Source organism: Astyanax mexicanus, chromosome 19 (assembly GCF_023375975.1).
Source record: "Astyanax mexicanus isolate ESR-SI-001 chromosome 19, AstMex3_surface, whole genome shotgun sequence".
In the NCBI taxonomy this organism is placed as follows: domain Eukaryota; kingdom Metazoa; phylum Chordata; class Actinopteri; order Characiformes; family Acestrorhamphidae; genus Astyanax; species Astyanax mexicanus.
This window is the reverse complement of record NC_064426.1, coordinates 31,055,413-31,082,229: the sequence shown is the minus strand read 5'-3', so window position 1 is coordinate 31,082,229 and position 26,817 is coordinate 31,055,413. Positions and strand designations below refer to the sequence as shown.

At 40.5% G+C, this 26,817-nt stretch overlaps 1 protein-coding gene across 3 annotated transcripts in view; it reads left to right on the top strand.

Moving 5' to 3' along the window:
- gas7a (growth arrest-specific 7a) overlaps positions 1 to 26,817 on the top strand; it is a 125,407-nt gene that overhangs the window by 60,107 nt on the left and 38,483 nt on the right. Inside the window, exons 1-2 of one of the 3 annotated variants that reach the window (XM_049467748.1) lie at positions 2,071 to 2,240; positions 8,635 to 8,703. In XM_049467748.1, coding sequence (XP_049323705.1) covers positions 2,226 to 2,240; positions 8,635 to 8,703 — 84 coding nt within the window. In that variant the 5' untranslated portion in view covers positions 2,071 to 2,225. Of the gene's footprint in view, positions 1 to 2,070; positions 2,241 to 8,402; positions 8,704 to 26,817 lie in introns of those variants that run through there. The other 2 variants (XM_049467746.1, XM_049467747.1) reach the window with 2 other exon arrangements.

The window sequence follows — 26,817 nt, the reverse complement described above, 5'->3', positions numbered from 1 at the left end:
TACTGTCCGACCTGATTTTGTGTGGTTTTTTTTTGCTGCCACTGTGACTGATGGATGTCCAGTAAAACTGGGAGTTTTTCTGCCTATGATAATTCTGCTTGTGTGTCTTCATTGCTGCCATATTTGCCTGGCGTCCATCTAAAATGAGGCTATGGATGATCATCAGCAGTCATGAAGTAGTCATTAAGCATTCATGTAGCAGTCATGAAGATGATGCTGGATTTGTGTTTGGCTACACAGTCATGTGTAAACAGGGAGTACAGGAGAGGGCTAAGCACACGTCCCTGGGGAACACATACTCAAAGTCAATGTGGGTGGAAAATTTCACCACCTGGGGTCTGCCCGTAAGGAAGGCCAGAATTGCAGAAATGTGTCCAACTGCAGAAATGTGTATTTAAAAGTCTCTGGGCTTTAGGAATTGATCATTTCTCACAAGTTTTCTTGTTAGTTGGACACCTTAGGTATGCCTTGATTTTGTTGGTCTATGTTGAGTTTGAAATAATTAGTTTTGGTTATAGTTTGATTTGACTGCATTTTATTGGGCTACATTTGGTTTTTAAATAATTAGTTTGGGTTATAGTTTGATTTGACTGGATTTTGTTGGGCTCTGTTTGGATTTGATAGAATTTTGTTGGTCTACATTCGGTTTTAAATAATTAGTTTGGGTTATAGTTTGATTTGACAAGATTTTGTTGGGATCTATTTGGATTTGACTGGATTTTGTTGGTCTCTGTTGTGTTTGAAATAATTAGTTTGCATTATAGTTTGATTTGACAGGATTTGGTTGAGCTCTATTTGGATTTGACAGTATTTTGTTGGGCTATGTTGAATTTGAACAGAATTAGTGTTGGTCTACATTAAGTTTGGAAAAAGGTTTTTGGGCAGAAATGTATTTATTTTTTGTTTTTAGTTCAGTTTGGATGGAATTAGTCTACATTGAGTATGCACAGAAAGTTGTTGGGCTATAGTTGTAATTGACAGAATAGTTCAGTTTAAACAGAACTTTGTTGGGCTATAGTTGGGTTTGATGGAAATTTACTGGAATATATTTGAGTTTTTAACTAATATTATCTAATAGTTGCATTTAATATGATTTAATCGGGCTATAATTGGGTTTAGACAGTATTGTGCTGATCTACACTTGAATTTAATAAAATCTTGTTTGGCTTACATTGGGGTACAATTGGATGTGTGCAGATTTGTGTTGAGCTACAGGTGGGTGTGGACAGACTATTGTCAGAATAAAGTTGCAGGATTCAAAACTAGATCAGTTCAGGCTTGATTAACCCCACATTCAAACCTGATAAACTGGGCCGCCGAGTGATCTAGCGGCCTAAGAAACTGCCACTATGAACGTGAGGTTTGACCTCGCTCCCTCCGGGTGTGTAGATGGAGCTCTCTTCCCATCAGTAAAGGGTGATGTCTGCAGCACAGGGCATCTGTGAGCTGGTGTATCGGAACCGAGTCACTGCGCTTTCCTTAAAGCCTGCTGTGATGCTATTCAGCAATGCTGCATCAGCAGCAGTTCGAAAAGAGACGGTGGCTATCTTCACAGGAGTCAGAGGAGGCATGTGCTAGTCTTTACTCTCCTGGTGTTGGGGCATCACTAGTGATAGGGGGAGTCCTATTGAGTGGGTTGGGTAATTGGCTGTGTAAAATTGGGGAGAAAAATGGGAAAAAAAACACCTTTTAACACCTGCACTGAATAATTGGATGTATAGAATATGAATATCTATAACTCATTGTCCATTGTAAACTGTTTGGTAATGGTTATGAGAATAGTATGGAAGGTGCTGCATGTCTGGATCCATGGCTCCTTAGGGATTACAGGGTTAAAGTTCTAGTCTGGGCTGTTGGCACAGGAGTCACTTGCGTAGGTCTGTTGACGGTAACAGGTAAAGCAGGAGCTGAAGCTGGGCCAAGTAAGATCCTTGGCAGGCCACGTGACCCACCGAGTGGTTGGACAAAGACACGGGCATGCCAGCGAGCAGACAGGCACAGCCAGGAGGAGAGCAGGCCATATGGGCAGCCTGCTTGCGGACGCCGGAGCACGGTCAGGGGCTGAGCCAGGGCCAGGCCGGGGAAGGGTGGATCGTAGTGGGGCAAGAGGTGCGGGACTGGAGAGGAGGACGGAAGGCTGGGGCGCGGATAGGGGAACGTCAGGGCACAGCGGGACAGGATAGGACGGGACGGAACAGAGCGGTAGGTGCTGGGCCAGTGCCGCTATGTTCTGGAGAAAGGTGAGAGTAAGGTGTGTGTGTGTGTGTGTGTGTGTGTGTACTGCCTTTTGCTATTTGTACATACTGTACATAGACAATGTGATTTAGTACAGTGTGCTGGCTTTTGCTGTTATATGTGTTTACGTGCTGAATTTGGACTTCTATGTGTGTGTGTGTGGTGTCTGTGTGTGCGTTGTGTGTGGTACATTTTGTACACATGGTCATTAGGAGGGGGTGGGGGGATGCGCTGGGCTTGTTTTGCTGGAAGATAAGCATCATGGATGGAAGCTAGAACGCTGTGAACACATACACACACACACACACACACACACACACACACACACAATTGGTTCATGTGTAAATATAGCACCTGCCCTCACTCTCCACCATTTCAGGGCTTCACACACACACACACACACACACACACAGGAACACATAAGCACAGACAGATACACACTCCTCTTTCGCGCTACAAATACAGATACCTTGAAGCAGCATCTCGCAGCTTCACAAGCAGGTGAATGTCTCTCTCTCTCACTCTCTCTCTCTCTCTCTCTCTCTCTCTTTCTCTTGCACTCGCTCACTCTCGCATCTCTTCTCACACTAACAAACACACACACAGGCACACACCTACGAAGAAAGACTCTCTTCGCTGGTCATGTGGTTCACGCTCATCTGATGCTGTATCTCGTCTCCAATCCCAATTAGCCTCTGAAGGCTTATCACATGGCAATCCCCGCCTCCCCACTTTCTCTCTCTCTCTAACACACACACACACACAAATACATACGCACGCACACACACACTCACAGCAATAAACCATTCAGCGCCTCACTTGCTGTTTCCTTTAAGAGCCAGATGTGCTCTGACTTTGGCAGATTGCTACTTCAATGATAACTGGACGTGTCCAACACTTCTCAACAGAGGACCAGCAACTGACCTGCTCTTTCTTGCTGTGAAGTTGCGCAAGCAGGTTATTTACAGGGACTCATGAATTTGCAAACACTAACAAATCTAAAATGACAAGATACAAGCAATCCATGAATGTATCGTTTTTGCCATATATATACAGCTCTGGAAAGAAATTAAGAGCCCACTTAATACATATTTTTTTCCTTGTTTTTACCAAATTGAAAACCTCTAGAATATAATCAAGAGGAAGATGGATGATCACACGCCATCAAACCAAACTGAACTGCTTGACTTTTTACACCAGGTGTGGAATAAAGTTATCCAAAAGCAGTATGTAAGACTGGTGGAGGAGAACATGCCAAGATGCCAAGAAAACTGTGGTTAAAAACCAGGGTTATTCCACAAAACATGGATTTCCGAACTCTTAGAACTTTATGAATATGAACTTGTTTTCTTTGCATTATTTGAGGTCTGAAATCTCTGCATTTTTTTAGTTATTTCAGCCATTTCTCATTTTCTTCAAATAAATGCTCTAAATGACAATATTTTAATTTGGAATTTGGGAGAAATGTTGTCTGTAGTTTATTGAATAAAACAACAATATTCATTTTACTCAAACATAAACCTATAAATAGCAAAATCAGAGAAACTGATTCAGGAACTGAAGTGGCCCCTAATTTGTTCCCGAGCTGTATTTTATATAACATAGATATATCCAATGAAAAACAAGAATCTCCAAAACAGCAATTTAACAGGAGAGCGAAAAAACATTCTAAACTTTTAGTGGAAGTCAATGTAAAAAAAAGGGTTTTTTTAGGTGATTTTTATGTGTGTATTTGTCTGTTAATCAAGACATTTTGTCACAGTGTAAGGGAAAGTATGTGTGTTCATGTTTGGTAGTAAACTAAATATATAAAGATATAAATATAAATATGTAATATAAAGATATATGTTACAGCGACAGTATGTTATGTATATATTTAGCTGCTCTGTAGTGGTCCTGGCGGGTCCTGACTGTTGAAGAACTGAGTGAAAGGAGGATAATATATATATACAGGGGTTGGAACTGAAACTGAAACACCTGTCATTTTAGTTTGGGAGGTTTTATGGCTAAATTGGACCAGCCTGGTGGACAATCTTCATTAATTGCACATTATTGCACCAGTAAGAGCAGAGTGTGAAGGTTCAATTAGCAGGGTAAGAGCACACTTTTGCTCAAAATATTGCACACAATGCTCTCAACATTATGGGTGAAATACCAGAGTTCAAAAGAGGACAAACTGTTTGTGCACGTCTTGCTGGCGCATCTGTGACCAAGACAGCAAGTCTTTGTGATGCATCAAGAGCCACGGTATCCAGGGTAATGTCAGCATACCACCAAGAAGGACGAACCACATCCAACAGGATTAACTGTGGACGCAAGAGGAAGCTGTCTGAAAGGGATGTTCGGGTACTAACCCGAATTGTATCCAAAACACATAAAACCACTACTGCACAAATCACAGCAGAATATAATGTGCACCTCAACTCTCCTGTTTCCACCAGAACTGTTCGTCGGGACAATAAATTATTGTGCTCTAAAATCAGGTGTTTCTGTTTCAATGTCAAACCTCTGCATATATAAGTATGCATAGAAACAGATACATACAGGACTACAGTCTTTAATTATAGAACTACAAAGTGTCCTATATGATCAGTGGAACAAATTGACAGTCAGTGTAGAAACAGGGAGGAGTTAAGTGTAAATATTCTCTTATGACTGTGTATAAAGTGTGGAAGGTACATGCATTTTCAGGACAGCAGGATGGACAGGAAGTTTTGCACCATCCACCTCATCCACCCTGACTCTCGAGGAAACAGCAGTACTCAGCACAGCGGGTCCTGGCAGCAAGCTGAACAGATCCCAAACAAACTGTTTTCCTGCAGTCACCTCATTAGAAAATGCTTGTTTCGGCTCAAAATAGTCGCAGCACCATAGCAACCTGAAAAATGGCCACAGTTCACAGCAATCTCAGAATGGAAGGGAAAGGATCAAGTTTAATCAAATGGCCAGTGCTTCCCGCTGGTGTGAATGGGACTCGTGCTTCCGTTGTCTGTGTAGAGTGGGAATTAACACTCCCCCCCTTATGCTACCAAACCCTTGTGACACTGTCTCCTCAAGCATGTGTGCACGGTGACACATGCATTTCTGGATAAGCTGAGAGATGCAGAATCAGCACTGAAAAGTGAAATGTTTCCCTTTTTTCAGAAAAGTTTTAGCGTGCAGAACAAGTTGCAAAACAGAACTGTGTTCAGATAATAGAGCATTATCTGCATGAACCTTATTATATATATATAAGATTTATATAAATGCATGTTTTTAGACAATGTGTTGCTTGGTGTGTTTGCCCTTCTTCAAGTTTATTTGTTTGGACTGCAGCCATGAGTATAGAGCTTTGATTGGTCACATAGACAACGGCTCAGATGTACAGTACAGCTGCAGCTGAATCGTTTCATTTATGAATATATCATTAATTTACTTATATACTCAACCTAATTCACTTATCTCTCTCTCTTTCTCTCTCTCTCTCTCTCTCTCTCTCTCTTTCCTTTTCTATGTCTTTAATATCATATACAACACCACTCACTCATTCATGCATCCTTTTTCTCTCTGCTCTTTTTTCAGTGTGTAATCACAGTAATAAATGTATAGTTTAGGAGGCTGTCACACCTCCACTCATTCATTCATCTCATGTCATCTCTCTCTATTTTCTCTTTATCACTCACTCCCTCTCCTATTCATCTACACCCAGCATTGTAATCCATATCACTCACTCATTAACTTGCACAGTCTCCCATTCTTCCTCACTTCCATTCTCTCTCCCCCTCTCTCTTTCTTTCTCCTCTCTTTTTTCTTTATCTCTTACTGTCTCACTACTCTGTGTCTTTCTTCCCCCATTTCCTATTATGTCTATATACTCAACAAAAGCAGTCCATCTCTCTCTTTTTTTCTTGCTCGGTCCCTCACTCTCTCTCTCTCTCGTTCTCTTTCTTTCTCTCACACTCTTTTTTTGTCTTAGAGCGCTGTCACATCTCCAGTCACTTACTCGCTCACTCAGTCTCTCTTCCCTATTCTTTGCTTTCTCTCTTTCTCTCTGATTCTCTCTTTTTTTTACATCTACACTACTCAAAACAACTACACAAACTCATTCACCACTTAGACACTCTCTTCCTCTACCTCTCTGTCTTTCTCCCTCTTTTCTTTTTTTCTCTCTCCCTCTCTCCCTCAAACATGCTCTTTCTTTCTCTCACGCTCTTTTTTGTCTTAGGGTGCTGTCACACCTCCAGTCACTTACTCGCTCTCTCAGTCTCTCTCCCCTATTCTGTCTCTCTCTCTCTCTCTCTCTCTCTCTCTCTCTCTCTCTCCCTCTCTCTGATTCCCTCTTTTTTCTCCCTCACTCTCTCATCTACACTCATCATTGTAAAGAACTCCACACACTCATTTACCACTTTTCTCCCTTACTCATTACCTTCTCCCTCTCCCTCTCTTTGTCTCTCTCTCCCTCTTGTTTCTCTCTCTTTCTCTCTCTCTCTCTCATTTCTCTCTATCCTCTCTTTCTTTATCTCTCACTCTATTTCTTTCCTATTCATCTATACTCAGCATTGTAAACAATACCCCTCATTGGTTCACTCTCTCCCTGTCTTTCTCTCTCTATCTCTATCACTCTTTGTCTCTCCTCTCTTTCTTTATCTCTTAATGCTCTCTCAGTTTCTCTCTGACCCCCCCTCCTATTATGTGAATATACCAGAATTTTAAACAACACCAGTCAATCTCTCTCTTTTTTCTCGCTCTCTCCCTCTCTCTCTCTCTCTCTCTCTGATTCCCTCTTTTTTGTCCTTCTCTCTCTCCATACATCTACACTCATCATTGTAAACAACTCCACGCACTCATTCACCACTTAGACACTCTCCCTCTCTTTGTCTATCTCTCCCTTTTTTTCTCTCTCCTTTGTCTCTCTCTCTTTCTCTCGCTATCCTCTCTTTCTTTATCTCTCACTCTATTTCTTTCCTATTCATCTATACTCAGCATTGTAAAAAATACCACTCACTGGTTCACTTACACATTGTTCCTCATTTCGGTTCTTTCACTCTCTCCCTCTCTCTCTCTGTCTTTCTCTCTCTATCTCTATCACTCTTTCTCTCTCCTCTCTTTCTTTATCTCTTAATGCTCACTCAGTATCTCTCTGCCCCCCCTCCTATTATGTGAATATACCCAGAATTGTAAACAACACCAATCTCCCTCTCTCTCTCTGTCTCTCTCCCTCTCTCTCTCTCTCTCTCTCTCTCTCTCTCTCTCTCTCTCTCTCTCTTTCTCTTTCTATGACTCTCTTTTTTTCTCCTTCTCTCTCTCTATACATCTACACTCATCATTGTAAACAACTCCACGCACTCATTCACCACTAAGACACTCTCTCCCTCTTTTTCTCTTTGTCTCTCTCACTATTTTTTCTCTCTCCTTTGTCTCTCTCTCTTTCTCTCTATCCTCTCTTTCTTTGTCTCTCACTCTTTTTCTTTCCTATTCATCTATACTCAGCATTGTAAACAATACCACTCACTGTTTCACTTACACATTGTTCCTCACTTCAGTTCTCTCTCTCTCTCTCTCTCTCTCTCTCTCTACCTGTCTTTCTCTCTCTATCTCTATCACTCTTTCTCTCTCCTCTCTTTCTGTATCTCTTAATGCTCACTCAGTATCTCTCTGCTCCCCCCTCCTATTATGTGAATATTCCCAGAATTGTAAACACCAATCTCTTTCTTTCTCTCTCTCTGTCTCTCTCCCTCTCTCTCTCTCTGACTCTCTTTTTTCTCCCTCTCTCTCTCTCCATACATCTACGCTCATCATTGTAAACAACTCCACACACTCATTCACCACTTAGACATTCTCTCCCTCTTCCTCTCTTTGTCTTTCTCCCTTGTTTCTTTTTTTTTCTCTCTGTCTTTCTCTCTCTCTCTCTGTCTCTCCTCTTTTTCCAGCCTCTAGTCAAGTGTGTACTCAGCATCCTAAACTGTAGGTTTATGGTTGTCACACCTCCACTCTCTCTCTCTCTCTCTCTCTCTCTTTCTCTCACTCACTCAATGTCTCTCTGCCTCCCTGCCTCCCTCCATCACTTGATGCATTCCCACTACCACCACCACAACCTTACCACCCACCCCCTCTAAAAACGCTCGCTGGCACGCCCCCCAACACCCCCCCCCCCCCCCCCCCCCACACACACACACACATAGACACATACACATGCACATACGCACAGCACACACTGCGCGCTGGCTGCTCACCACAGCAACGGAGGCAGGCAGGCAGATTGCGCTCGGGAGCTGAGCAGTGTGGCAGGAGAGCAGAGAACGAGAGAGAGAGAGAGAGAAGGAAGTAAAGAAGGAAGAAGGGAAGAGCTAAGAGATGGAGACGGAGGAGAGCTTCGATACGGAGGGCAGTTTTGATGATGCGTCTTGTCTGTCCCCACAGAGCCCCGGCTCGCTCTCTCCAGCCAGGAGGCAGAACAAGGAGAGGGAGATCAAGGAGACCAAATCCACTGTGAGTACACACACACACACACACAAAAACACACACACACACACACACACATTAGGGGTGAAAAAAAAAATTGATTAATCAAAGTATCGCAATATTTATTTTTGCAATACTGTATCATTTTCTCGAAAACACAATATCGATTTTAAATGATTAGTTTACATTACATGAAAAGATGTGGATTCATAACCCCTGTATTGTATTGTAATACATCACATACATCATATCGCCAAGTCTTCATATCTTTCCAATACACAGCTCTGATACACACACACATATACACACACGCATATTTGTAAACAGAGCCACTCCGAAAATACACCCCAGCATGAGGTACGCACGCTGCACGCCTCGTATCCAGATTTATGGACGCTCTCTGCAGCTGCAGCCACGGCTCTGGTGGGTTATGGCTTCATAACTTGATTGATTATCTTCAATCAGTTCAACCAGCGAGTCAATGAAAAGGCTAAGTGTCAGGGTGTTATAGTCGTCAGAGCGGCCAGCGGGACTTTAAATCAGCCGCCCTGAAGCCTGCTGCAGATGGGAAACATCTGTTGGCTGCTCTGTGCCACACTCTGGGCTTCGGAGTGGGTGTGTGTGTGACTGTGTGTGTGTGTGTGAGTGTGTGTGTGTGTGTGGTTTGGAGTGTGTTTTTTAATGCTAGACTGCTGTAACAAAAAGAAAAAGTGTAAACATATACAATTGCTGAGTATTATGAGTATTACACCACTGCTGTTTTTTTTTTTTATATACTCATGCAGCTGTATATTGGATAATGTATACATTCATTTGGCTTGAAAGGATCCACCATATTGTGATATATGTATTTGTTTCCCAAATCCAAAAAGATCTGTTATTATATATAAGATTTTCTAAGCTTAGGCGCTCTTCTTGGACCACTGCACTTCCGTCACTTTGGATTTGATGAGGTTGTTGTTTGTCGCATTGCGAGTGACGCAAAAGACAAAATAAAATCTGATTTATTTGGCTGGATCGTTCAGACTGTACAATCTGTACAAATCCAAGCGTAATCACATTTAAAACCACTTCCTAATGTGATTTCATTAAAAATAAATAAGTAAATCAATCTGGACACAATCTAGAAATGCCAAATATTGGATTTTGGCTTGTTTTCTCAACATAACCATAAGCTATTCTAGCGATTCCAGCTGTGGAATTTGCTGAGGTGACTGAGTGTCTGCACTGTTATTTTTTTTTAAGTGATCAGATTGTCATTGTTTGTCATGTTATCAATGATGCAAAAGACAGTTTGAAAAATGATTTGAGCATCCAGACTGAGACGCATCTGTACAAATCTGATTATAGCTAGATACAATTTAGATGAGCCAAAAATTGGATATTGACTGGCAGTCTCAAATTGTTGTTCCAGCTATTCCAGCTGTGGCAGATTTAATGAGCACACCAAGTGCCATCTGTTGAGATGACTAGCCGTACTGTTATTTGCAAGTGATCAGATCTGATCAGAATATTTTTTTATGTCCAGTAGTCATGTATCAATGTATCAATGGCTGTATATGTGATGTTGTAGTGTCAGTACCTAATCTTTGGTGCAGTTCTTGTACTTTTATGCTTCTGGCACACATTAAAATTTGATTTGAGTGATTTGAGTGTCCAGACTGAGACATATCTGTATATCTGTACATATCTGATTGCAGTTGCATTTTAAACGACCAATAAATGTGAGTTGGATCTGATTTCAAAAAAGAAAAGGTCTGATAACACTTTACTTGGATGGTCCATTTGATGCCATTGTTGATTCTCAACTGACATTCAACTAACATTCGACTGAATGTCTATGAAATGCAACTTAACCATATGTTGAATATAAATGATTAAAAATAGAACATAACCCTACACCTAACCCCAACCTTAACCATTAATCAACCCTAAAATCTAACCCTACACTTAACCCTAAACTTAACCGTTAATCAACCCTAAAATCTAACCCTACACTTAACCGTTAATCAACCCTAAAATCTAACCCTACACTTAACCCTAAACTTAACCGTTAATCAACCCTAAAATCTAACCCTACCCCTAACCCCAACCTTAACCATTAATCAACCCTAAAATCTAACCCTACACCTAACCCTAACCTTAACCATTAATCAACCCTAAAATCTAACCCTACACCTAACCCTAACCTAAACTTTAAATCTAACTCTAAACCCAATGCTGAAATTTTAAGATTAGAGTGTGGGTTAGTGGGTTAGTGTTGGATGTTGGGTTAGATTCAATAGAGAATCATTTACCTTTACCTTTCAGTTTAAATGCATTTAATAGACATGAAGTTGGATGTTAGTTGAATGTCAGTTGAGCATCATCAAATAGACCATCCAAGTAAAGTGTCACCAAAGGTTTTTATGTGGTTTCGATCCACACTGTCAGTAATCAATCTGGATATGCCAAAAATCTGATGTTTTGAGCAACGTAAAATAAGTTTGAGCAGAAATGTGGTTTTCATATCTTTTCTAGTGGTCCAGACTATCAAAAATCAATCTGTTAGCTCTGAGTGGTCTTGCCAATATGCTCTGTCGATTGCCAGTTCAAATTCCCGGTCATGCTGCATCAGCAGCCGGAGTCCGAGAGAGCACAATTGGGCTTGCTCTTTCGGGGTGGGTAGATGGCGCTCTCTCCCCACATCACTCCTATTGTGATGTTGGTCAGCACAGGCATCTGTTAGCTTGAGTTTTTAGAGCTGGGACACAGTGCTTTCCTCTGAGCTGGCAGCAATTCGAGAAGAGGTACTCTCCTAATGTTGTGGGCATTACTAGTGATCAACTAGTAGGGATAGTCCTGATGAGTTGGTTGGGTATTTGGCCTTCCATATTTGGAAAAAATGGTAAACAATTAGAAATAAATTATTATTTTAAATCTGGATACAATCTATATATGGTAAAAATTGATCTGGCTGTCTAAACAAACCTGCTAACCCAGCTGTGGCAGCTTTGGTGAGCACAAGACGTACAATCTTCTGAATGGCTCCTTCTGAAAACAAGCTCTGCAGCTCTGCAGATCTGCAGCATATGAAAAGCTGTGGTATCTGACATGGCTGATGTTCACAGTGTGAGCTTCATTGCTTCTGACATGCATCAACACCAACACACACACACACACACACACACACACTCAAATACTGTACGCACATGTCCCTACCTTGGCACTGGCAGTTCAGGATTTGGGTATATGTACTGTAAATACACTGCGTGACGTACATTAGCTGTAGATCTCAGCAGTTCTGTCTGCAAAAAAACTTCCTAAATCTACAGGGTTGGTAGATAGGAAGTATCTGAGCTTCATGCAGAAGCCATGTTGCAGTCGGGCGAGCTGGGAAAGCAGCAGCCCTGAGGCGGATGGTGTGTGAGTGTGTTTTGTGGTTGCAGCTGTGGCTGTGGCATAAGCTCTGTGGAGGTAACGTGCCTGCATCCACTCACATCTACACGCTTCATGAAGCTCTCTGCAGAAGGTCGAGCGATGCTGCTCGACCCCCACCCCCCCAGCTCCTGGAGTGCCGCAGGTCGTCTAACTGCCTTATGCCGTATACGTATCGTATACACACATATTTACCATATTTACATCCCAACCAGTCCACACTACACTCCTCCTATTCCATTCCCATTCCGCTCACATTCGTCTCCAGCTGCTGCCGTGCTCTGAATTTGAGATTTACACTCGCAATGAAGTGATGGGAAGGATTGAGTCCATACTGATGCGATGCAGTGTGATGACCAGGACTGGTATCAGCATCGATGATGATAATGATGATGATGATTTTGTGTCCTCTGTTTCTGAAGCTGTTCAGACTATGAAAAAATAATTTGGAGACACTCTAGATATGCCAAAGTGTCTAGACGGATACACATCTGTACAAATCTGATTTTAATCTCAGTTTAAACCACCTCCAAATGTGGTTTGGATCCGATTTGCCAAATTTAGATTTCATGTGGTTTGAAAATTAGTCAGGATATAATCTGATTTCAGTGGTCAGAGCATTCAGATTGAAAAGCATCTAAACAAATATAATTGTATTTACATTTTTTTAAACCACCTCCAAGTGGCTTGGATCTGATTTGCCAGAATTAGATTTCATGTGGTTTCTGTTCAGACTATCAAAAATCGATCAGGATACAATCTGATTTCAGTGCTCAGAGCATTCAGATTGAAAAGCATCTAAACAAATATGATTGTATTCACATTTCAAACCACCTCCAAGTGTGTTTTGGATCTGAATGGCCAAAATTAGATCTAATCTTTTTTGTGGTTTCTGTTCAGACTTTTGAAAATCTGTCAGGCTACAATCTGATTTGAATGTTCAGAGCATTCAGATTGAAAATCACATTTCAAACCATCTCCAAGTGTGATTTGGATCTGATTTGCCAGAATTAGATTTCATGTGGTTTCTGTTCAGACTATGAAAAATCGATCAGGATACAATCTGATTTCAGTGGCTAGAGCATTTAGATTGAAAAGCATCTAAACAAATATGATTGTAATTGCATATTTAAACCACCTCCAAATGTGGTTTGAATCAAAATTGCAAAAATTAGATTTTATGTGGTTTGAGATCCATTTAGACTTTTTAAAATCAGTCAGGATACAATCTGATTTTAGTGGTCAGAGAATTCAGATTGAAATACATCTGAACAAATATGATTAAATTCACATTCCAAACCACCTCCAATTAGGGTTTAGATCCAAATTGCAAAAAATAGATTTCACATAGTTTCTGTTCAGACTATCAAAAATCAGTCTGGATACAGTCTGGATTTCAGTGGCCAGAGTATATTAATTGAAAAGCATCTAAACAAATATGATTGTATTCACATTTCAAACCACCTCCAATTGTGGTTTAGATCTGAAATGCCAACATTAGATTTCATCTGTTTTGTGGTTTCTGTTCAGACTATTAAAAATCAGTCAGGAAACAAACTGATTTTAGTGGTCAGAGCATTCAGATTGAAAAACATATAAACAAATACGATTGTATTCACATTTCAAACCACCTCTAAGTTTGGTTTGTATTTAATAAAAAAAAAAAAGATTTAATTTCTGTGGGCTCCAAGTGGTGCTACCACTCTACCATTTGTGGATTAGACCAAATTAAATTAATATGTTAATAATAAATGAATATCAGTAGACTTACTTCATGTGGACAACTCTTGGACATCTTTATTGAACTTTGGTTAAAATAAACAAGCAAGACATCGATGCATTGGAATTGTAGAGGTTCCTAATGGGATCCTAAGATAATACAGCTTAAATATTCAGACAGAATTCCTGTAGATTTTTTTTAAGGATAGGGTTGGAGTGTTAATAGCACGTCCAATAGCACAGTCCCACACTTTTTTAATCAGCAATAGATCTGGTGATGCAACTGGCCATGGCATAGCATCTGTGTCTTCGAGGCAAGCTCTTAAGAGAGCAGCAGCATGTGGATGAGCATTGTCCTGTTGGAACAGAGCCCTGGAGTGTGCAATTACAAAATAGGGTAACTTTTGCATCATTAAGCATCATTAATGCAACTGTAAAAAAGACCAGATGTTTGCTGTCTTCATTAAGACAAAAGCGTGACTCGTAACTGAAGATGACCTGTTTCACGACAGTCCGACACATCTGCCATGTAAACAAACAGAAGATAAGCTGCTTCAATTTATTCATGTACAACCAATGTACTCAACTGTATACCTGATTGGGTTCGAGCCCCTGCAGTGTGCAGTGCTCTGACCATCTACCCTGGGCAGATATCCTCCACAACAATACCCATGTGACTAATTAGCGCCCAGTCAGATCTCTTCAGCGGTGTCATAATTACGTTCTTTGAATGCTCAAGGTGAGTCTATATCTCAGGCTTATACTGGCTTATACTGTTATGTAACCTATGGTACGATACTGGCCGAGATGGAGGGAAGCGAGCCTGAGAAATAAAGCAATAGATGGAGGGAAGGAGAGAGGGATGCTGTTCAGTAGAGGAGGGTCAGGCAAGACTTCTGGAGTTCAGTTTTGGAGGAACGGAAGTTCTGGCAAGCTCATAGGATGGTCAAACTGTCAGTCAGAGCTATAGATCCGCCCACTGGGAGAGAGAAAGAGAAGGAGAGAGAGAGAGCAGCAGCCTAGGGAAACGGGGGAAGACTTGGCTAGTCCAGTTTCCATGGTGACAAAGGCAATAGAAGTGATTAATGGGTGTTGAAATGAAACACACACACAAAAGAGAGGGATGGAGAGAGAAATATGGATGGGGTGAGACAGAAAGAGAGAGAGAGAATGAGAAGAGTCATTGAGATTTTTTTTTTCCAATCGAATACTGTACAGGTACTGCATTGCTTTCAGCCATCGGTGAATATTCAGGTGTTGACAGATGATGATGATGGTGTGCAGAAGATTCTGCAGCATTCCTAGAAGTCACATTTACACACAGCCAGGGCTAGGGCTAGCACTAGGGATGGATATTGAAATTTAATATGCTATCAGCCAAGTAGCTTTGAGGAACTGGATATGATTATGACATGATGCCCAAATCATTCTTTCTATCTCTATTCACCCAACAAATGGGGAAAGTTTGATTAAACTAGCTTACATTTAAAACCATTGTTTTAGACGCACTAGCGCTGGCACAGTGTGTTGCACTGTTCAATTCCTAAATGAGCCACAATGTGCCACATTGCATTTTGACTGTATTACATCAAATTAGTCATACGGAGGGCACAGACAGACCTGGTAGATCACATTTGCATCAGTGGTGTACACAAAAATAGACAGACAGTCTTTTAGTAAGCAAACAAATTCTTAGAATAAGTCAACAGTACTATTAACCACTTAAAAATGATACGTTTCTTTGATATTACCAAATTAAAAACCTCTGGAATATTATCAAGGGGAAGATGGATGATCACAAGCCATCAAACCAAAGTGAACTGCTTGAATTTTTACACCAGGAGTGGTGTCAATTTATCCAAAAGCAGTGTGTAAGACTGGTGGAGGAGAGCATGCCAAGATGCATGAAAAAAACTGTGGTTAAAAACCAGGGTTATTCCACCAAATATAGATTTTTGAACATTATTTGAGGTTTGAAAGCTCTGCATCTTTTTGTTAAAAATGCAAATACATGCTCTAAATGACAATATTATTATTTGGAATTTGGGAGAAATGTTGTCCGTGGTTTATAGAATAGAACAACTATGTTCATTTTACTCAAACATATACCTTTAAATAGCAACTGATTCAGAAACTGAAGTGGTCTCTTAATTTTTTCCAAAGCTGTGTATGAGTCCTGTACATCTTTCAGATGAAAATCAGCCAGATTGTGAAGAGGTAGTAAACTGTGCAAACTGATACCACTGAACATGTACAACTGAAGTTATGCCTAAAGCTTCATTTAAAGAGTAAATATTCTGGTTTCCATTTGTACGCCAGAATGTCGTAATATATCCTACTTCCAAATAGGACTTTGTAACTGGAATGTCCCTACAAAAGTATATCTCACTCGGAAAGTCAGGAGAGGCTCACCACTGTTTTCTCCAAAGTAAAGCAGTAGTATTATGTATTTATTTGCACTTTTGGTTAATTCAGTATCATTAAATCAATCAAACTTGACTATCTTTAGATATTTTTACATGGTGTTTGGATTGGCAAAATACTGCATAATGAGTGGCTAAACTTGGAAAATACCAACAAGCATAAACTGGGACATCTACAACTCCAAAATTTCTAGTTAACTGTTTTTTTTTGTTGTTGAAAATGCTTTGCATTAGCAAAAACTGATATGAGTATTTGGTTTAAACTGGAACACTATCGCAATGTCATTCACATCTTAGACATCTGACATCAGAGGTAAATGGAATGCATCATTTTTTACCAAAATAAAGATGCGTATTTGCCAGATTTCTCATTTTAAAATCATACTGAAAAGACTACAGATATCATTGTCTGCAGTCCATAGTGACTTAATAGTATTAGATTAAACTACGTAAGGTTTCAAACCATTGGCTTTTAGGAAATTAATCAAGATGAAATACCAATTTCTCAATATTTGAAGTATTACTAAAGGGACTTGCATTGTGTGCCTCCATGGCTGAACACTGTGTGGTATTTTTAGCTTGGCTCAACGAGTGATTCTCCTTGACAACCTTTGAATCAAACCTCTGTGGATCAATACGCTGGTATGGAGGAGGTCAGCGAGGGAGGCTATGCCGAGGCTTTTCTTCTCACCTTGAGAGGCAGAAATAGTGGGATTGTAATCTGTCAACATAGAACCTCAAGGCATCTTAAATAGCCCAGGCAGTTCAGACTGCATTAAGCTTAATTCCCCTTAATCCAATTGCGATTCACTTGTTGCTCAACTACACACATGTTGAAGGCAGTATAAAGGGATACTGCAGGGTTTTTTCAGCCTAATCTGTATTGACTGCCACTTTAGATCAGGTTTAGCGATACGGAAGGCATGCAGCACCAACAGTGACATGTTTAACACATGAGAAGCAGTGGTGATGTGTCAAAAGCCTTTTAACTGATATGAAAAAAAATTCCATACAGCGCATTGAACTTCACTTTAATTAAATTTTACCTCAGATTCGTCCAATACATGCCAAATGCTGAATGGCAAAATTAAATGTAAATTATGAAATTGTTTTTGTGACATACAGCTCTGGAAGAAATTAAGAGACCACTTCAGTTTCTGAAGCAGTTTCTCTGATTTTGCTATTTATAGGTTTATGTTTGATTAAAATAAACCATGATGTTTTTGTCTATAAACTACGGACAAATCCAAATAAAAATATTGTCATTTAGAAGTTTTTTTTGTGCAGAAAATGAGAAATGGCTGAAACAACGAAAAAGATTCAGAGCTTTCAGGCCTCAAATAATGCAAAGAAAACAAGTTCATAAAGTTTAAGAGTTCAGAAATCAATATTTGGTGGAGTAACCCTGGTTTAAAATCACACTTTCTATGCATCTTGGCATGTTCTCCTCCACCAGTCTTACACACTGCTTTTGGATAACTTTATGCCTTTACTCCTGGTACAAAAATTCAAGCAGTTCAGCTTGGTTTGATGGCTTGTGATCATCCGTCTTCCTCTTGATTATATTCCAGAGGTTTTCAAATTTTCAAAAATTTTTAAGTGGTCTCTTATTTTTTTCCAGAGCTGTATGTTATTGGGATTGTAAATGGGACTGATAATTACAGACAAGTTTGGAACAGCAGACGTAAGAATTACAGCATCATGCATTATTATGTACTTTTAGTGGACACATTATTTAGTTTGACAGAATGGTATGAGTATGCATGTAAATGTATAAGGAAAAAATATATAGTAAAGAGTGAAGACTTTAAACAAAATTAACCATATACCCCTCTTAAGAGTACATCACTTAAACCATTACAGTGAGTGTCAGAATACAGCAGAGCTAACAAACACCACTAACAACACAAAACAGTAAACAGCCCACATTTAACCACCACCAAAAGAACAGCAATAGTCAAAAAGTTAAAGGACTCGATGGTATAATGGAGTTTTTAGTGCATCCCTTTCTGGTTGTGTTTTTTAGGCCAATTTATTTAGATATTATCCACAAGCCAGTCTTATACCCATAACCTCTTTTTCCACAGCCACGACTTTGTAAAGTGTGCAGCATGTGGTTTTGCATTGTCTTGTAATAATTTTTGCTTGCTGTTTTTCTTTTGGTGGTGATTACTGTAAATTACAGCGATGTTTACTGTTTATTATGGTTAGTGATGTTTGTGAGCTCTGGTCTGTTCTAACACTTTGACACTGTAATATTTGATGGAGTGATGTACTCCTAAGAGGGATATCTGGTTAGTGGTGTTTAAAGTCCTTACTTTGATTTCTGTTCAAGACACATTGTAGAAGCCAAGTTTTGCCACCTGTTTCTCCCTTAAAAAAACGATTTCCGATGGTAATTGACCAGATGTTGTATAATACATGATACAGAGATTAAGCTGACGTTAAATGCTGCTGTTTGTTTTTTTGTGTGTCTGTAAATGTGGGCTGCACTGTTAACTGTTTAGTGTGGTTAGTGGTGTTTGTGAGCTCTGCTCTGTTCTGATACTCTGACACCGTAATCATTTGATAGGGTGATGTACTCTTAAGAGGGGCATCTGGTTAGTGGTGTTTACAGTCCTTAGTAAGAGCAGAGTTTTGCCATCTGTTTCTCACTTAAAAATTATTCCTGATTGTAATTTAGCAGATGCTATAAAATAAATGAAACAGATGGTGCTGTTCTCTTTGAGTGTGTCAAAGTGTAAATGTGGGCTGTACTGTTTATTGTTTAGTATGGTTAGTGATGTTTGTGAGCTCTGCTCTAACACTTTGACACTGTAATGGTTTGATGGAGTGATGTACTCTTAAGAGGGATATCTGGTTAGTGGTGTTCAAAGTCCTTACTCTGATTTCTGCACAAGACACATTCGAAACAGCAGAGTTTTGCCGTCCGTTGGCTTGAATAGATGATATAAAGATTAGGCTAAAAGTGAAATGCTGCGGTTTGCCTTCAAGGTACTGTACTCGTGCTGAGCAAGCCTGAGCAAGACGGAGGCTGAATATGATGATGGGCACTGTGTGTAAAGACTTAGGGCCGATGTTTAAAGCAGCTGAGTGTGGAGCTGAATAGCGATGGTGTGGAACGTTTGGGTAAAACGCCGTACATTTTTTCTTTCTTTCGCAAGAGGGGAAAGAAGTGTCTGCCTTTACAGCTAAAGCAATTTGTCGCTTAGCAACAGAGGCCGAGCAGACTACAGTGTGTGGCTGAGCAGTGGCTGAGATCTGCGATGTTCGGTGGAGTGTGAGGTGTGTGTGTGTACGTTTGCGTACAGGAATACTGTATATGTTTGCTTTTCCTGGGCCTGTGGACTGTATGGTGTAGTAAGCGAGACACGCTGGCTGGATTGGGGTTCCAGGTTTATCCGGCGGGCCGGGCGCTCCGTTCTGCTCTGCTCTGTGGTTTTGTGTCCCGGGAGCACGCTACATGCTATCATTATGTCAGTGGTATTTGCTGTTCAGCGAAAAACACGGCTCCTGCACAGCCAATCGCGCACAGTCAGTGCACCTAAAGAAAGGGCCAGCGGGTTCGTGGGCTCGTGCCAGACCCGCACTGCACACAAGCGTTCTGCTTACTCAAACACAGAACGCTGTCCATTCTTCACATACCTCAGTCCTCACTCTCTCGCTGTGTATGCCTGCAAACACACACACACAAACACACACACAGCTGCGTGGTTCCTCCGTGTTGTTGTTTGTGCCCGAACCTCTATTATGAGCGCAGCAAATCATGACTGATTCCCTCCAGCCATAGGATCACTTTGTGTGACAGCATCATCAACAGTTAGTCTTCTGCCCACCTCAGTCATCCATTACTGCCAGGTGCTGCTCCTTCAGCCGGAGTGTTCTGCCCCCTTAACTTTGTACTCCTCTTTCGTCACACACTTAAAGGACTATTAAGGATCATATTTCCAGTAGTAAATGATCAAAAATGATCTTGATGTATCATTAGATATTAAGGAAACAAGATTAAGTTAAAGTTAAAGCACTGCCAGTTCAGCCAGTACGTCCCTATTTGGACTGTGGAGTTTGTCACGGTATCTGTGTTTGTTTTGGCCTCTGACTCCAACCGTAACTCCACTACACGCCAATACACAACAGAAAGCGGTGCTGCAGCATGGAAGCTAGTAAGCAGGCTGGATCAGCTGAAACCTTCGCGTCTATTGACATTGGTGGCCAGTTGGGCACCCTAAAAAGCCTCGGCATGTCTCAAAAAATCCTCAGTGACCAAAGTATCAATAAAACAAGAGTAGATTTTGGCAGAAAGTTCGAAAGTTTTTCTGTCTCTCCTACCAGCAGCTCCTGCCCAGTCTAAACTGGCTTTGCTTGACAGCAGTAAGGGGACCACCATAATTGAAATCTAGATCAGGCTGTTAAAACAAACAAGATAAAATGATAGGATACTTAAATATAGATGTATATGTTATTTGCAAAACTAAGCAGTATATTACTAGGACCTGTAATGTAGTAACTCTAACTCTGGGGTGTGTACTTTGGAGTAGTGGGATTTTCCGGTATAATAGACTTTGGCTTAGGCTAATAGCTAGTGGAGCATACATTTAGGTAAGTCAGTTTATAATCTGCAAACAATAAAAAAAAAAACACTCAAAACGTATTGATTAACTGATTAACTTACAGGTTGAACTCGTCTTGCACTGGATTGTGTAGATTCAGCCTCCTCAACCCGAGTGAGCTTTACATCTTGGGAGGGGTGGGCGGGGCTAACAACTCTCTGCAGTGTTTTGAAATTGGACTGCTGTATCTATTTCACATGCTCGCTTTCATTTACTAGTGAATGCTTCTTCCTCAAATCAGAAAAGCCACAGAGTTTGTCATTGGCGTTTCATCTAAAAAAAACGATTTTTAAAGCAAGTCCCGCTTAAACTCTGTAATGTTTTTTTTTTTTTTTTAATATGAGTATCACTTTGTTTGATTGGACTATTTTTGATGCCTTATAGATTATCATCTAACATTCACCTTACTGTACATTCAACTGAATATCTAAAAAAATGTAACTAAATTTTTAGTTGAATGTAAATGATTCTGTGTTAAATCTAACCCTACACCTAAAACATGTGCTATCCTTAAACTGAACATATATATTGGGTTACATTCAATAAAGAATAATTTACATTCAACTAATAATTGGGTTAGACATTTAGTTGAATTTTACGAGGCATCAACAATGGACCATCCAAGTAATGTTTAATAAACTTATTGTTTATTGTTAAAACATGATGGTGCATTATGCTAATATTACTGTCAACAATGTATTTGCTTTAGAGAGCAAATATTGGTTCTTCCCAGAGACTGTAAAAAAAGATGGACGCCGTGTCACAGTTCCCATTCATTTAATGAAAATGACGCCAAAATCTTTCACCATTTCGGCGATCCTGAAACACGAGTTTGCGCAGTAGAGACCAGAGGAGGGAGAAAGACTGTGGAGAGACAGCTTACTCATTTAAATAACCCCGCCCCTGAGGGCTGCCTCGAGGTCACAGGCTGCAGAGTGGAGAGGAGTGGAGCTGACTGTCTGTTATTGGTCCCTCCCATAACCAGCCCTTTTACAATAACCACACCTTTTTTGAATAGAGCTGAATAACGTTTTAAAACGAGTTCTGTAGGGATATAAAACATTTACAATATAAGCAGAGGTTACACTAGCTGTTGCGTTTAAATAATGGAGGTAGAATTACAGTATATTGGGGAAAAAACATGATTGAAAGTTGTCTGTTTTGCCATTGAAACCTATGGGGATGGGTGGGGTTACACAGCTTTCTGCAACCGAACAGCAGGGGGTCACTTTTGATAGACGATGCTCTGTCCAGCTATACACAGTCTATGGTTCTTCCAAAATCTGTGCATAAACACATCTCACCCTACTCACATGCTCATGACGCTGACCTCAAAGTCTTACACCCCCCTGTGTCCTGGTCACGCTCTACGGGAACTGAGCTGGGCTTGATTTACTCACTGGTGTCCCGTCCCTTCGCTCATTTTCTGCCTGGGAGATCATACTGATTGTCATGGCCACTGGATTTTCCATTACAGCGCCTCTCCATCTATCATTCCTGTTGTTTAGCTCAGCCTCTTATCCTGCCTAAAATGAGCTCATTTATCAGGGTCTGTCCCTTCGTACATCTGCACTTCTCCACTTCTCCACTTCTCCACTGCCCTGATCCACCACCAGCACTCGCCTGGCATGAGGAAGTTCTTCTCTTAACACTGGAATGCAGAGCTTTGCAAAAATAACTGATATACTCTTCTATATATCACTGAGAAAGGCTTCTTCAAGTATGGTGTCCCATGACTTTTGCCATGTCCAATGGAAGCTATAGAATGGTGCACCTATGTGTGGAATACGCATGTACTGAAGGTGTATGTGATTTTTGGAGTGTTTATTTCATCCATATCTGTAGGCCTAAAATCGAAAGCATATACAATACCAGTCAAAAGTTTGGACACTTAAATGACAACAATTAAACAATTCATTTTTTCCCCTATTGAAGTCATCCAGACTATGAAGGAACACATATGGAATCATCTAGTAACTTAAAAGTGTTACACAAACTAAAATAATCTGTAAATCATTTAGGTGTTCTTATCTGGGGAGCTGTTAACATGTTTAACTTGCTGTTTCTGAGACTGGTAACTCTTTTGAACGTATCCTGTGCAACGGAGGTAGCTCTTGCTCTTCCTTTACTGGGACAGTTCTGATGAGAGCCAGTTTCATCATAACCTTTTTAATGGTCTTTGCGATGACTGCACTTGAGGATACTTTCAAAGTTCTTGAAATGTTTTGGCTTGACTGACCTTTATTTCTCAAAAATCTCATTTTTTTTTTCTTTATTTAGTTGAGTAGTTCTTGCTTCTCATAATATTGATTAGAACATTATTTAAATAGAGCTTTTCACTGTATACCTGTAACTCTACCTCTTCAAAACTTTACAACTGATGCTCTCAAACACATTAAGAGACAAGAAATTAAGGTGTTTGAAAATCTGGACCATCTAGAAAAGTGCCATGGTTCACTTGATCTGGCCCAAGACTCTAATGGTTCCATGGTTCCATGAACCATGGTTCAGTAGATCCAGATCAAGACCACTTCTTTTGTTCTGACCAAACTCTGGTGCTTTGGTCCAGACCGTGGACCAATCAAGGTAGATGTGAAAGCACCCTAAGACTCTATTGGCTGTGTAGACTGAGGTGTGATATACTGTAATATGGACCCATTATGACCTATACATTAACTACTGATTGCAATAAAACAAATGTACAGTGAAAGTTAAACAGAGTGAGGAGGTGGAGTAGTGGGCCATGTATGTACAGACCCCTCCACTCTAAGGGATTAATAATAAATGGATTAATAAGAGGGCTTTCCTTTTCCTTGGACAGCAACTACAGTAGAACTCTGTTCTGTTTGCAGAAACTATTCATAGCTCTGTTTTATTTTTTTTCTGAATCTGACCGGGCACTCTTAATCAGAAGCGATGACTCACATGGCCTCCACATTTTACACTCTTTCCTCAGCAAAAAATCCATTCAGATTATTACCATGGGTCATTTAGATCCAGCGCATTACATTTGCATACTAATTAACGGCTGCAAATCAAAGCCAAGTGCACGTCTTAATCATTTACAAATCTTTGGAAAATATCTGTGTTCATGGGAATTGAGATTCAATTTTTTTTGCATCGCAGAGTGTGTGTGTGTGAGTGTGTGTGTGTGTGTCGGGTAGAAGGAACATCCTGTTTGGCAGTTGTAGGGAGGCAGTGCAGATGGTGAACATTACATAATTGCAGCCCTTACAGGCTAATTGGAGACGCTGTGGACCCGAGAGTGTATACTCAAACAGAGTGCACGCTTTGTCCGTGTGTACACTTGATCACATTGCCTCTTTATTCAGCAGTGAGGAGAGATACGATATTGTAATTTAAGTGTGCCATGGCTACTTCTGTAGTAGTGATAGTACAGTACAACCCCAAATCAGATGAAGTTGGCACAGAATGGAAAATGTGAATAAAAACAGATATTGCTTTAAGATTTCAGTGTACTTAAAGCTTAATCACAGAAGTGTACTAATAAAACCCTATACTATACAGGATACCCCATACAGACTCTGGCTTTAGGACATGTTGCTTAAAACAGTCTGGATAGTCCTTTTCATTTCTAACATTTCTACAAAAAAATTGGAAACTGGTTCTTCTGACCACAATACACTCTGTGTCCACTGCCAATCCGATTGGGCAGCACAGTAACTTAGTGGTTAGTATATTCACCTCCCAGTACTGGGGTCTTGGGTTGAATTCCCTATCAGGGTGGAGTTTCCATGTTGTCCCTGTGTCCAAACACATGGAGGTCAGGTAAACTGGATGTTTGTGTGTGAGTAAATGTATATATGATTGTGTGTCCAGATATGGTTTGACTCTGTCCTGGGTAAAAGTTGCAGTGCTCGATTCAGTCCTCCAGGTGGACGGTGGTTTCCGGTTGAGAGTACGCTGTGCGCTATTGGCTGCCGCTTTTCACTGGCGTGAGGATGAGTGCTGAGTATAAATGGTTGTGTTTAAAAAATGTGATTGTAACGCATCCTTGGGTTTATAGAAAGGCGCTATATAAGTGTAACTTTATTCATTTATTTTCCAGATGCATCCAAACCCAGAGAAGTCAATGCCTTTTCTGGACATGGATTTTTTAAAGTTTAAAGTAACATGATTTTTCAACTGTCACGGTTGCGGCAAGGATGAGAGACGGTTGAACTATGCATAAAACAAACTACTATAATAAACAAACTGACTAGACTACAGTTAACTGACAAGACACAATAAATAAACCAACATTTACATTTATGGCATTTAGCTGACACTCTTAGCTAGAGTGACTTTTTCCTAATTCCTATTACAGAGGTGGGCCAATGAAGTGTTAGGAGTCTATCCCAAGAACTCTTATTTGTGTAGGTCAGCATTCAGTCACCCAGGCTGGGAACTGAACCTCCCATGTTTTCTCTGTGTCTTTGTCGGTATCCTCCGGGGACACCGCTTTTCTGCCACAGTCCAAAGACATGAAGATCAGTGGGGAGCTCAAGCTGGGAATTGAACCTCAGTCTCCCACATGATATGGTAGTACTTACTGGCAGGTAATGGTGTTATCCACTAAACAACACCAGCTAAAACAGAGAGCAAACTGGGAGCAACCATTAACAAACCTCACACACGCACAAGTCCAGACAAAGGAAGACTGAAACAAAAGAGTTCTATATATAAAGGGGCTCACAGAGACAGACAAGGAACACCGGGGGAAGATAACGAGGTGTTACAAACGAGAACAGGTGAAGACACAAATACCTAAAGGTGAGACTTTGGTCTAGAGAAGAGAAACAGCCAAAACAGAGCCATGTGCTACAGAGCACATGGCGAGGACAACAGGCAGACAGGATAAGCTCAGAGACAGAACAGAAAAGACTCGAATTGAACTTGACACCAGCCCTAGTGGAAATAACTCTCGCTCTCTCTAGACATGTAATTATCTAAACTGTAAATTAAACAGATCCATTAAGTTTGTGTTATAACCTCCTCCTTATCCCTTTCTCTCCTCGTTTTCTTCTTCACTCCCTCCGGCACCGCTAGGTCACAACCCGGATGACCAGTCCACCCCTCCCGGCTAACTGTAATCTGTGACCTTTGCACAGTGTGTCCTCTGAGCTGTATACAAGCCAGCTCTGTCTCACTCAGCTCCATATATCACACACACATGGACTGAGCCACGCATACAGAGGATGCTCTGTTTGTGTCTTCCCCGAATAGCACAGCTGAACTAAATCTGTCGTGATCTGTAGTCTTATGTGGTCTGTAGCACTTCCTTTCTCTTTCGCAGTGTGAGACTGCCGTGTGGAGCTGGTATGTTCTCAGCCTTGTTTCTAGCAGTTTTGGTGCAAATAGGATGCATTTTGTTTTGTGCACAAACACTGGTGAATAAGCTTTATTGCGCTCTATTTTTAAACAAATGTTCATCCAAACCATTAAACTAAGTTTGATTGTTGAATTGTCATGTTGTTGGCCCATGTCAAAAGAATGAAAAAAACTCATAGCATCTCCAAAATCCCCGGAGGTCTTGAGGGGTGTTCCTGGTATGCAGTGGACACTACTCATTACCTAGCTTCGTCAAACATTCACACAAAGCAATTCAGACTGTTCTTATACAGAGTTCCCCAATGGTGGAACAAACTACCTTCCACTACCAGATCAGGAGAATCTCTTGCTATCTTTAAGAAACTCTTGAAGACCGAGCTCTTCAAAGAGCACTTACTCTCCTAACACCTCTAACTTACTACCTTCTACTACCAGATCAGGAGAGTCCCTCACTATCTTTAAGAAACTCCTGAAGACAGAGCTCTTTAAAGTAAACTAACAACTTCTAACCTCATTTCGTGCCCTCTTCTTTCCTTTTCTATCAAACTATTTCCTTTTGGCCTCCTTTAAGCCCTGTAAAAATGTTTTTTTGCCTTGAATTTCTATGTCCTCTACCAAAATGTAGATCATTATTTGTAAAT